The sequence below is a fragment of the Thalia democratica genome, chromosome 8, assembly GCF_965202585.1.
Source record: "Thalia democratica chromosome 8, ktThaDemo2.hap1.1, whole genome shotgun sequence".
In the NCBI taxonomy this organism is placed as follows: Eukaryota; Metazoa; Chordata; class Thaliacea; order Salpida; family Salpidae; genus Thalia; species Thalia democratica.
Window position 1 is genome coordinate 29,161,474 of NC_139172.1, and position 13,272 is coordinate 29,174,745.

The 13,272-nt window shown below is 29.5% G+C and overlaps 1 protein-coding gene across 3 annotated transcripts in view; it reads right to left on the minus strand.

Annotated features, from left to right (window-relative positions):
* Positions 1-8,378: 8,378 nt before the first annotated feature.
* LOC145842131 (MOB kinase activator 2-like) overlaps positions 8,379-13,272 on the minus strand; it is a 48,463-nt gene continuing 43,569 nt past the window's right edge. For all 3 annotated transcript variants that reach the window (XM_082949519.1, XM_082949518.1, XM_082949517.1), the window contains 2 exons: positions 9,869-10,031; positions 8,379-9,559 (listed from right to left, as the gene is read on the minus strand). In XM_082949519.1, coding sequence (XP_082805645.1) covers positions 9,388-9,559; positions 9,869-10,031 — 335 coding nt within the window. In that variant the 3' untranslated portion in view covers positions 8,379-9,387. The remainder of the gene's footprint in view (positions 9,560-9,868; positions 10,032-13,272) is intronic.

A 13,272-nucleotide genomic window follows, 5' to 3' on the forward strand; every position in this document is an offset into this window, starting at 1 on the left:
AACGAGTATTATTTAGCATTACTAACAAATTAAAGCAGTTTTATACAGGAGTGTTATATTTATTGAAGATTTTGTGCAAGCATATAAACTTGTTTACGATTTTAGAGTTTTTAAATAAGTAACTCTAATTTTTTTACTGAAAAAACAAAAATCTTAAAAACAAAAATTTTTGTTTGTTTTCATCTAATTAAAGTTTTGTTGTGATCTATGTTTCGATTAAGTTTAGTTTTATTAAGACTAATATTTTTTAAAATGTTTAGTTTTAATAATATTATTTAGGCAAATAACCATCCAAAAATGTAAAGTTTTTTTTTGTTGCTAGTTAAAAGTAATCAATTATTTTAACAAATACAAATTAACTAGTGTTTGATTAATATATATTTTTAGTGGTTAACAAAAATTTAAAAACAAATTTAAATACAAATTTCGTTGATCAAAAGTTTATTACCATCATACAGTTTTAGTGAAGTTTTCCTTATCGACTTCGTAATTTATGATGATATTTTAAATAGAATAACAAAATAGTCCATATTATATAATCAAGCAACTGCCTCTGCTTCTTATAAAAGTTCTATAAGCATATTGTGCTATAAAAGTACTCTTTTAATGATTTACTCACTTATAAAAAACACCACAGAAAATTGAAAAAAAAAAAAATTCAAGTGTGTATTAGTAATACATATATTAAATAAATGGGAACGGGTTAAATATACAAGAAAAAACTTTTGCACAAAGGGTTAAGTATGCAAGTAGAAAAACTTGTACACGAAGACAATTTTCCACGAAGGGACACTTTTGCACGAATAATTATTTTTGCATGAGAGTAGAAATAATAAATTAATTAATTAACTAAAAAAATAGAAAATAATACATAAAAAAAAAAACGATGGAGTTAGGGGTAACAGTGATAGAAAAAGAAAATCAACCCGTGAAAAAGTATCTTTGTGCAAAAGTGACACTTAAGACAAAAGTATCTTCGGGCAAAAGTGTCCCTTCGTGCATATCTAACACCTAACCATAATAAATATATAATCATGATTTCTCAATTTTTAGTCAACAGCTTTTGCCGTAAAAAGTAAAAGAAGTGAGTTTTGTCTCAATTAGATTTTACTCAAGTTTCCATAGAATTCAGTATTTATACTGTGCTTTATATCAAGCTTCCTGACAATCTGTTAGCTAGATTACAGGCACTAGCTACAGTGCCAATCTGATAACCGAGTATTTATTTAGTAGTTATAATACTTGAGTTTACATTGCATTTAAGCCAACTATTACTATTTTCAAACTTTTTTTAAACTTTGTTAAAGCAATAACATGCTTAATTAAAATCTTCCGACACTTATAACCATAATTACAATAGTTATTATGGTTACGATAAATAAATAATGGTACAAAACACTTACAAATTTTAGCTACTCGACTACGACATTAGTTTAGTCTCATTTCAACATTTTCTTTAAATTTTACTTTGCTAAAAGTCTTTTATGTTTATTTATAGTTTAAAATTATAACATTTTTAAGATTCATTTAGAAATTTACAAAACAGGTTATCAAAAACCAAATAATTTTGCTAACAAAAGATGTTTAAATTTAAAGAAATTGGTTATTCTAATTTAAAAGAAAAAAATAAAAGCTCACTATACTATACCTTTAAATTGTTAGTGGTAAGAATTTTTTTTTGTAAATTACTATTGCATTTTTTGTTATGAATTCTTAATTAAATTTTAAACTATTTTCGATTAAGTTAGTTATCATAATGTTTGTATCGTTTTATGAGTTATAAGAACTTGATTTTTATACCTTTTATTTGAATAGAAACCTCTGATAATATTACGAGGAAAGGCAACTCTAAAATGAAAATATTAATTTGAAGAAACAATCATTTAAATTGCATTATAATTTACAAATACTACGACATAGTAATAGTCACTTGCTTCCTTTTCTTATGTGTTTTATTTGAAGTTACTATGAAAAAAATCACTTTTAATGAACAAAAAATATTGTTTTCACCTCATTTAAAAAAGCCCACAATACTTCTTTATAATCAATGACAACATTTTGGAAAATATACTTAGCTTTTAAAATTGTAAAGTATACTCAGTAAAAAAACATTTTGATAAGTTCTGTTAATCATTTCATAGTCGAGCGCACACAGTTTGCTCCTGACCGCCAACAAACTGCGGCAAGAATGTCGGTGGTTCGTGCCAGGCATCCGCTTCCACGCATCGCCGATACCGCAGCACTCCACGGTGTTCTCATCGCCCGGGAGACCGCCGGCAACAATCCTGCGGACACGACCAGTTTCCTTCGCAGCCGAACACCGCGCATGTCAAACTCGTTCATTCGACCCACTTCTTCCCACCTTTTCCCGTCAAGCTGCAAACAAAAGCTTTTCGCGCAGCCCGTCTTAACGGACGACGAGCTTTTTGCACGCGATCGCGCAATAGGCTTTGCGTCTCGCCTACCAGCGTCCAAGTTTTGGTGGGAGCTTGTATTTTCTTACCAAATTTACAAGCTTGCGCGCTCGGAAGTGGGAGGCGAAGGTCTTTTGATCAAGCTCCCGTTTATCGCGTCCCTGAAAGATCGTTCGGAGTGATCGCCACAAACCAACACGTTGAACGTTTTCGGGTCACAATTCTCACCGCGTGTTTTCCTCGTCTTCCGTCGCTTCTTCCACCGTCGTAATATATGCATTTTAAAAAGGACGAGCTTCCGTCAGAACGCGCTTCAGAGAGTGAGCGGGCAGCAAGTGAAGACGAACTTTGTCTTTTTGACGTGAGAGCAGATGTCTTTTTGATTCAAAATTGCGACTCAGCCAACCGCTTGCTGCGTTGAGCACCTCCAGCTGAAAAGTGATACTCAGTTTGGAGTAGGTTTTTCAAAGTTTTCAATCCCTTTATTTAGTGAAAGTACAATGAAGAGACGAAAAAAGTAAGCGTTTTAAATTAAACATGATTTTTGCAATTAACTGCACTTTGTTTTATTGATTTGTTTATTTTTTCAAACTATTTTAGGAAATTTTACATTTAGAATGCTAGTACATACATTTAAAAGTTTTGTGCAGGGATTTATAAAGAACTTAAGAGTATAAAAAATTGATTCATCGTCTTAATTAGTTCAATGACAAATTTTTAAAGTTTTTTTACAATACAATGTTTATTAATGATTACAATACAATCATTCTCCTTTTTAAGTCGACAACTTTGATTGCAACCTTTAAAGCAAAAAGTACGTCTTAATTAGTTTTCAAGTAGTTTCTATGGCAACAGACAAAAGCTTTTTTATTAATTACAAAAAAACTACAAACCATTGATAATTTTAGTTGTTAATATTTGGAAAAAGCTAAGAAAAATTTGATCAAAGTCAACAGTAACAAAGAACAACTCATTATTTCTTTACTGCCGTCTCTATTGCACCTTTGAGTCAGTTTTGTTGTGAATTTTATTTTCGTTTTAACTTAAACACCAACTAAACCGTAAAAAGTTCTACCGTGTTGCTGACTTATTTGAAACTAAAACTGAATAAAAGTAAACATTTAAATTAAAAATTACAACCTGAACATAACTAAGTACATCAACACAAAAAATTCATTGAGTTTACAGCATGATGAGCAACTTTTTCAATTCGAAAAAGCAGATAGTCATTTATAAAGACAATCTAACTAAAAAGCTTCAACTACAAATTTATAATTTTAGCAGAACCGCAGCAATGAGCGACCCCCGGCCGTGCCGCTCGAGATCGAGACACCGAAACCAAAGCGAGGAAGAGGAAGAAGAATTGGAGTTCAGCCCTTTCAGGATCGCGTGCGCCGTGGTATTGTTGCTGCTCGTGGTGTGCGGTGTTTGCTTGTACTTTGCGCCCGATGATACTTTCAACAACCCTTTCGCGGGAACGTTGGTTGATGTTTAGTGGTTGTTTTGTTAGAATAAGTTTTTTAAATTTTACATGAAATAGTTATTATGAATGATGCTGCGTTTAAGAATATGAAGTTTATTATTTTTTTGTTTTACGGTCGTTGTATAAGAAATAATTTTTTCACTACCTTTACAAGCGTAAAACTGATTGTTATGCGGAGTTATACATTTAAGAGTTTTAACAACATCAATTTTATTAAAATAAATTTTTTTATTTTTTAAGATGACATGTCTTTAACTATTTGGGGATTAAAATATTTTTTTAGTGAAAACAAAAACAAATCTATTAAACAGTTGAAAACTTGAAGGTTCAATCAAACATAGTTACTTTTTTTTTGTCTTTATAAAAAAGTAGTGAAAATTCTCAATTATTATACAATACATTTTGCTCACCAATTTAAAAAATAAGCTGCTTAACAATTTAGTATTTAAAATTAATATTAATTTGTTATATATAAAGAACACCAAGCTCTCCAAGAAGGAGTCCTCCAAATACGTTCGTCTTAGTTTATCTTAATGAGTTTTTTTTTTAGCCTTGCATTAGTAAAGCATATTTTTATAGTGTGTAAATAATATTAAACATAATAACGCAAACAACATCTATACTTTTAATTAAAAATTACTTTACTAGTTTAGGTGATCTACTGTCTTTGAAAAGTTAAAAAGCATACTGATTCATGAAAACAAGAACTAGTCTGTTAAAATCTTGAGAAAGTTAAAGTTAAAATAAAAATCATTAAAAGTTTTGCCTTAAATTAAATTTTTGAAAGGTTATTAATTTAATACCAATACAGCACGCCAGTAACGCCAAGCCCGCCAAGAGGGAATTCCGCAGACCCCTCGGTCACACCGAGTCCCAGGTTAATAACTTATATAAATAATATTATACAAAACAGTATGAAAACTAACAGGCTTCAAGAAATTAAAAATGATAGTTATAAAACAACATATTGTGATAACCCGTCAAAAGCGCAATATTTCTGATAATGGTTGTATATATCTCTATAAACATTTTATAAAGAACACCCTCATGGAGATTAATGCCTCCAAGAAGGATCCCCGCTACACCAATTCCTCCAAGGAGGGTCCCTACCACACCAATTTCTCCATGGAGGAACCCTGCAACTTTAAATCCTCTAAGAAGGAGCCCAAGAATTCCCAATGAAAGAAGGAACGATCCAGGACAGGGTAACCCAGGGCAGAACAATCAAGGACAGAACAACCCAGGGCAGAACAACCAAGGGCAAGGGCAGAAATGTACAAGGTTCCCGAGGAGAGGCAACGACCTCATCCAGTGTTAAGTAGAAGCAGCAGTAAACAACGAAATAATAAATAAGTGAACGTTTTAAAGAAATCAAACTTATAAGCAAGCATTAATGGTAATAAACTCTTAAAGTAAAACTTTTGTGGCGTTTTTATAGTATAATTAAACAATAAATAGCCTGTAAGGACTTAATATGCAATAAACTTACCCAATATTTTTCTTGTAATTTTCATATACAGCTTTGAGTTTAGGAGAGTATAGTGATTTATTGCTTCTGTAATAGTTTTATCTGTTTTACTTATTAAGTTATAAAAAATCATAGTAAAAAGTAAAAACTAAAAGACCCAACTTTGCAAAGTTATAATCTTTTTTTCTAAATAGTGATTTCGTTTTCAACTAAGTTTTTTTTAAATATTGATGAAAAGACAAAATAATGTTGATTTGTAATTGCAATTTAGTAGTAGCACACAGGTTTGTAAAACAGATTTTTTTCTTAACTTGTTTATAAAGTGCTCTTTACATAATACAGGAAATCTACGGCGTGTATCAGTCGAAGTTGAGATTTTTTTAATGTAAACCCTGAACGTGCGACTTTAGTTTTATCGTGAGTGCACGGCAGGATGTTGCAGACTGTATTTTTACAGTTTAAGATTTTTTTTTTAACAACAGCGGCCAACAAAAAAACTTCTTTAGATTTTAACAAATCTGGTCCAGAAAAGACTTTTTGTAGTAAATCTGGCCCGTTATTTACTAAATAGCAGCTATTCGTACTATATAGAAATAAGCTTAACTAAAAAGTTAGAAATTAAGACCTTTTTATACAGTTTATTTCAGAACAAACTTTGAACTTTCAAATATTAAAATCTTATAGTCCTACTCAAAATAGCTTCAAAATTTTCACTAGTGTTTATTATCCTTAAAATAGTTTTACAAACGTGTTTCGTAAGTGCAAGTTAAATCTTATTGTCTCCATACATTTTTGTTTTGATTTCTCAGAACTTAATAATAATTGAAAAGCCCTATGGGGCGAAACAGTATTTGGTAAATAATTTTTTACAGATACTAAATTTGAAGACATTAACTAATCAAACGCGTTTCATCAAAGAGAAACGCGGCATTTCAGAACCGACAAGCTATCTCCCGCTGATAAATGGGGTTAAAAATATGTTTCTAGGTAAACAAGATACTCTCAAAGTAGGTGAAAACAGGTGCAATTTTGTTTAGACAACAAAAACAACGTTTATAAAAAAATATTAACGGTTAGTGATTTACTGGTAATTGTAATACAATTTAAAATAGTAACTAGCCGGATTCTAATCAAAATCTTCTGAGGGTTCTAATTGATTGAAATGAGCATGATTAAGTACCATTGTAAAAACAAAACTTTTTCTATTTTAAATAATACGCACAATAAGCTTTATGCAGTTTTATCAAAAGTAACTGACCTGTCTCGTAAAGGTTTGTTTATTTGTAGCCCTTTTAATTTTTATCTTCGTTGCCATTACAAAGTTTTAAATGAAAAAGTTAGACTTCCAACTTATTAGCATGTATTTTTTGTAAATAGACTAACAAAAAAATCATTGGTTAACAATTGTTTATTTTCATTATTTTATATGCTCTTTCTTGGTTTCATATGGACTTATTTATTCTTAATCATTTAAATATATATTTTATTCAATGTTATTTCAAAACGCTTATTGAGTTTAAAACCAACAAGCCAGAAGCTATTTGTCTAATTTCTGTTAGCCAGAGCTTAAAAATAAGTAGTAGACGGATAAAAACCAACCAAGAGTGTAGTTTAGCATCTAATACCTTGATAGTATGCTTTTTTAGGGGTGTGCACGACTTTTCAAATTGTTAAAAAAAATTAAAAGGGCCACTAAGTAATATACATTAAAAACAAAGTGTGTATGTAGATCTAATTGATACTTAACAACACTTTTCTGCCTTTTGCAAAATATTAAATGCTTTCTAAAGTATGCACGATATAAATTTTAGAATATAGTAGTTTTTAAACTCAATTTAAAAAGATAATATTTTGCAAAACAAAATTAGTATTTGTATGTATCAATAAGATCTACAAAGGCTTTTATTTCGAATTTATATAACTTTTTTAGTAACGGCCCTTCAAACACTTTATTAAGAATTTGAATCTTCATGTAACCCTTTTTTAAAAATCACATAGTTCTACTACAAAATAAGGCACTATTTAAAGCAGTGGTCGTCAAGCTAATCAAATTCTGTGTACACCAAGCTGCAAAACATAAAATTGGTGCACCCCAAGATCTAATTTTAATAAGCGCCGCTAGTGGTGGTACTACGTAAACACTTTTATTAATACATTTATCCTTGAAAGTCATAATTGTAATTGTATTTACATGCAAACCATTTGACAACTGAAGCTGAAATTTTTTATTTCATTTTTTTTTATTTGACCACTTAATTTGTTTTACCTTATTTTCACAATGATAATTTAGTTATATAGCTTACACACTTATTAATTGAACAACGCTCTGCAACTACTACAAAATCCCCAGTTCAGTATTCTTTAAATACTTTATTAAATTTAAATTACATACTTAAGCTAACTCTAAGTATTTTTTGTGTAATCTCAAAATTTCGTGCACCCCTAAATGAGTTTCGTGCACCCCAAAAAAGTTTCGTGTACACTAGTGTGCACCTTGACAACCACTGACCTAGAGTACATCATTTCAAAAATTTTTATTCATTTGTTATATATATTTATAAAAGTAAATTTACAATTGATTTCACAAAAAAAAAAATCTTATAAATGCTGTTCAAGTATTCCATCCAGTTTTACGCGTTAGCAAAGTATATTAATTTTTTAACTATCCAAATCTGGATGAACTATCAGGTCACATTGTAGAAATTCATTTCTAACCGCAACTAAAGGAAAATTATTGCTGAAAATTGACTGAAATGTAAACTTACTTCAGTTGTAAATTTACATCACTAACTTTTTTAATTTTACACCACTAAAAAACATAACTAGAATTTCATAAAAAAAATCTACTCATTGTTTAAATGAGTTAAGTGAAAAACTTATAAAAGTCTTTGAAAAGTTATTCTGAAAAAATACTGTTTAAAATGCATAGCTGAAAACATTTACTAATAGGGACGGCAAATATTTGACAACACCATTTTTTTCTCAAACTTAATCAAATTTAAAAGTAAACTAACACGCAGTTTCAAAATGTTTATTAAGCAATTTACGACAGTGGACAGTGAAGTTGTGACAGCAATAGTTGCAGTGTCACCGTCAAAAAGTTGTAGTGTCACCATCGAGAAGTTGAAGTGTCAATACCAACAACAAAAAACGTCACTATCGAAGAAAATAAATAACAAACGTTCGTAGTGTCACCAAATAAAAAAGTTGCAAAATGTCACTACAACAACGGAAAAGTTGAAACGTCGCACGCGAAACCCCTCATACGACGTCACTGCTAGGAACGACGTCGTCAGGATTTCGACCAAAGCAGCTGCGAGACGTCACAAACAAAAAAAAAAGTAGAAAAAAGACGTCATAACGATAGTTTTGTGCCCGTAACAAGAAATAATGGTGAAAAAGCACAAGTTTTTTCGGTCAAAAATAAAACTTTTTAGAAAAAATCAAAAGTTAATATTAGCCAAATAGTGAGAAATTATGATCTTTCTAGTTTTAATCAATCAAAAAATATATAAATAGGATTTGTGAAATCGGTAAAAAGTAGTATTTTTTAAACATTAAAATTGTCTAAAACAGTGTGAAAAAAAGTTCACATATAAATAAGTGTTAGTATAATTGTGCTAAATTTGTATTAAAACTGTCAAAAAAAGTATTTTCGCCGTCAAAGTCAGGTTTGGATTTTTGGTAGGTAAAAAAAAACTTTGTACTTTTATCAAAAACGTTTTTGCCATTTCCTAGTCTTGAGGTATGAAGCCTAAAGTGTTGCAGTAAATTTAACTTTTCAAAATACAAACTATCCGCTCAAATTAACGTACAAAATTGTCAACAAAGATTTTATAAGTAAAATTCTTCATACAACTTTAGTCTTGTAATTAAAAAAAAATCTTGAAATAAAAGCAAAGAGCCGACGGAAACGCTCTTGCAAAATAAAAGACCAAAAAAAACTTTTTACTCAAGACCCAAAACTAAATTCCCCCGGACCGCAACTTTCATCATCAATTTTTCAGCATTATGACGTCACATCAGCTCGAGCTCCACGACGTCATTATGGACGATTTGCTCCACTGGTCGCTGGATGACGTGGGAGGGGTGCTGGTTGCCAGGGAGTCGGGGGCGGTCGGCGGGTTGCTGGGCAGGTTCATGGCAACGGCGAGGTCTTCCAAGCACTCCATGTCCACGCACAGCTCGTACTTTCTGTGAAATCATAACTGTTGGTTACAATTGAAATATTTTCTACAATGAATGCTAATCTTAGAAAATATTGGCATAGTTGTTAAAAAAAAGTGTAAAAGTGGAAAGTTAACAACAAAAACTAATACTTAAGGCTATGTATATATACATATATTTAAATAAATGCTTTAAAACTGTAATGAAGGAAAAATTGAATATAAAGAATACTGAAAGTTAACAACTTTTAGAAAATTTGAAACAAACTTATTGAAAAAATGTGAAAAATTTAATATAAAGAATACTGAAAATGAACAAGTTATAAAAAATACGAACTTGTTGAGTAAGGTGAAGTGGGCGAAGACGGTGTTGAGGTGCTTGTGCATCTGCATGTGGAGGAGGAGCTGCGAGTGGGCGTAGTAGAGGTGCGCCAGTACGGCGAACAAGTACCTGTGCATCTTCCGCATCTCCACGTAGAAAGTCCCGTCGAAATCGTGTGCTGTTTAAATTTATTAATTAATATACATATATAGACTATAAAAAAATATCTTTAGCAACTGACAACGGATGCACTTATTTTACCAGATTCTGAAAATTTTTTGGAAAATAAGTGCGTACATTGGCAGAAGGTTAATTTTTGTGTTCTGTTTGAATTTTTAGTATGTTATTATTAAGTTTGCTCTTTGTATCATAACAAACATCCCCATAAATTCATCGTGCCTTTTCACGATGGGTGCATTTATTTTCCCACATTTTATAAATCATGTTTTGTTTGAATGAGGATTTCTTAAAAAAAAACCGGTAATAAGAGTGGAAAACTGTAATTAATTGAAATTTGTTACAAATGAGGTGAAATTAAACCGTGGGCCGATGGAAGCACTTATTTTCTTAGTTGTGATATCAGGGAGAGTAGAAGCATCTATTGGCGGAAGAATTGTTTACTAATTTGATATTACTGGCTTAGTTTGGTCTTTAAAATATATTTTAACAAACATCCCCATAAATTCATCGTGCTTTTTCCCGATGGATGCACTTATTTCCTCACATTTTAAAAATCTTGTTTTGTTTGAATGAGGATTTTTATTGGAAATCTATTAAAAATATTGTTTTAAAGAGTGAAATGCTCTTATTGGTTGAAATTTGTTACAAAAAAGGTTAACTTAAACCTTGGGCCGATGGAAACATTGTTTTCCCAGTTAAGTCAAACCAGGGAAAGTTAAGTCATCTATTGGCAGAAGGGGTATTGAATTTTATATGTGGGGAAAGTTTGTTAGATAAGTTGTACATTAAAGTTGTTTATTTAGGTTATTAATATTATCGTATTATCCACATTATGCCTTCTGCTAGTACTGTTCTTGAAAAAAACTAAAAAATAAATAAAAATTTAAATCCTGCTTGCATGGATCACAAAAGTTTATCACCTTTTGTCTTTACCTATGACGTTTATAATGTCTTTTTATATCAAAATTTTTTTCAGACCCCTACTATTTCGTACATTGTTTGGTCTGAAAATGATAAGTTATGCTAGAAACCCAGTTAGTCAAGTATAATACTTTCTATATAAAATCAAGCATTTAAAAAATTACAAGATTTTTTCAACTTTTAAACTTTTTTGTCTATTTATCAATAAAACTTCAATAAACCTTACTGAAACCTTTTAGAATGTAGCACGTACAAAACTATTTCATTGGCATTTAAATTGTAAAGTGGTGTCAATTTAGATTAAGGAGACAGATTAGATCTGTTGAGCTGAGTAATTTCTACATTTAAATTATTTGTACATTTTATCTTGAAATTACATAAAACTTGAATACTTAAACCAGTTTGAAAAAATTAGGCTTTCCACAAAAATAAAAGTTAGTATGAAATTATTTTAAAAAACAAACAACAATCTATTTTTAGAAAAAAACTGAATAAAAGTCTTGAAATATAATTTTCTGTTTCAACTGATTACTAAAAAAAAATTATCAGATATTTAAAAATCAACATGTAAACTTTAATGTATCAAACAAGTACCTATGTATTTTTTTCATATTTCATAAATATATCAACCAAATAATGTTTTACAATCTAAAATACTCATCATTAACTAAGATTCATGTTTCTGTTTTCCTAATTTTCAACTTTTATTATTACCAGCTAGTAAAATTTATTACCGTAATTTATTATAAATTAACTTTTACAGTAAACGCCTATTTATATATGTTTTAAATTGAAAAAAACCAAGAAAATAAATTTACATACTTGAAATAGAATTTTTTTATTGTATACTTGAGATATGCACACAAAAACAGATCAATAAAAAATTCTTTAACAAAAAAAATTCCAAATAAAGCAAATAGAAAACACTATAAAATTCTAAGCAACGCAAATACGACTACTCAAAAACAGTTGTAGAATTTTAAAGAACATACAAATTTTCGCAAAAAAAAGGATTTTATGTAACAATAGAGAATTACATGTACCTTAGAAAATGTTGAAGTATAAATAAATTTTATGTGCGTATATTCTAATAAAATGAAATCTGTGATTAAATCTAAACTATAATGTTATAACCTGTAATCCTCAGATATAATATTCTTCTAACCACAATTCATAATTTACATAACTTAAGTTGAAACCAATGTCATAATTGAATACTGTGTGTAAAGTTTAAAACGTTTAAGCATTTTATATAACATTCAAAAGTGTTTATTAAACTTTAGGTAACTTTTATTTTATGTAATGAACTAAGCTTTCTTATTTGAAACAAAAATGATATTTATATTTAAAACGGCTTTAAATCTTTAAATTTAAAAGAAAAGTGAAAGGAAACCAAAATATTGATTTTTTCGAACTGCAAATATTGCTTAGGTAAACTATGTATGCATGATAAATTAAAAACGTCCAATCGATCAAAATACACATTATTTATTGAATTAACATTATTTCGAAAATTCTGACGCACAGAAAAACAATTCAAAAGTTCAACATTTTTACAAAATAGTATTAAAACCATGTTTTGACAACAAACAAATACCAAAACATTTTACTGCCATTTAAAGCGTTTCGTATTGTTCAAAGTCGTTTCTTTGATATATTACGTTTTCTGCGTACGTCGGTTTAATGCATTGTAAAATTTCAGAGAAAAAAAAAAGTTTTTAGTAAATTTTTATATAAACTATATGTTAGTTTTTAACGTTTCATAACTATGATTAGATTAGTTTAGGTTGGTTTAACGTATTTGTAACATTTCAGAGAAAATTATTTGTTATAAAAAATTTTACTAAACTTTTCAATAAATAATTTTTCTTGGTTTTATGCTTCATTTTTACATTCAAGGAAGTATTTAGCGGTAGTTAAATTATCTGATTAAAGATTATTACTTTTTATTTAAATGATTTTTCTCCTGCTTTCACGGTTGAAAATTTTGCCTACTGATGATTAAGCTAGAAAAATACCTATTTTTAGTTACTTTTTACTAAAGAGGTGTAAATTTAAGTATCAAAACATCGGTATTCACTGGGGGAGAGTAGTAATTTTATTAAAAAAAACATTCAAGTTTTACAGCACAAACTCAATAAAAACATCATCCAAGTCTTTATTAAATGATTTATTTGTGTTAAACTACTTTGATAAAGATATTAATTCTAAAAGCAACGTGTCTGGTAGGGAATAAATTTTAATTTGATTTAGACAAAGAAGTGGATAATAAGTCAATAGAAAATTGCTTCTGATTTGATTTTTAACTCCAAGTTAAA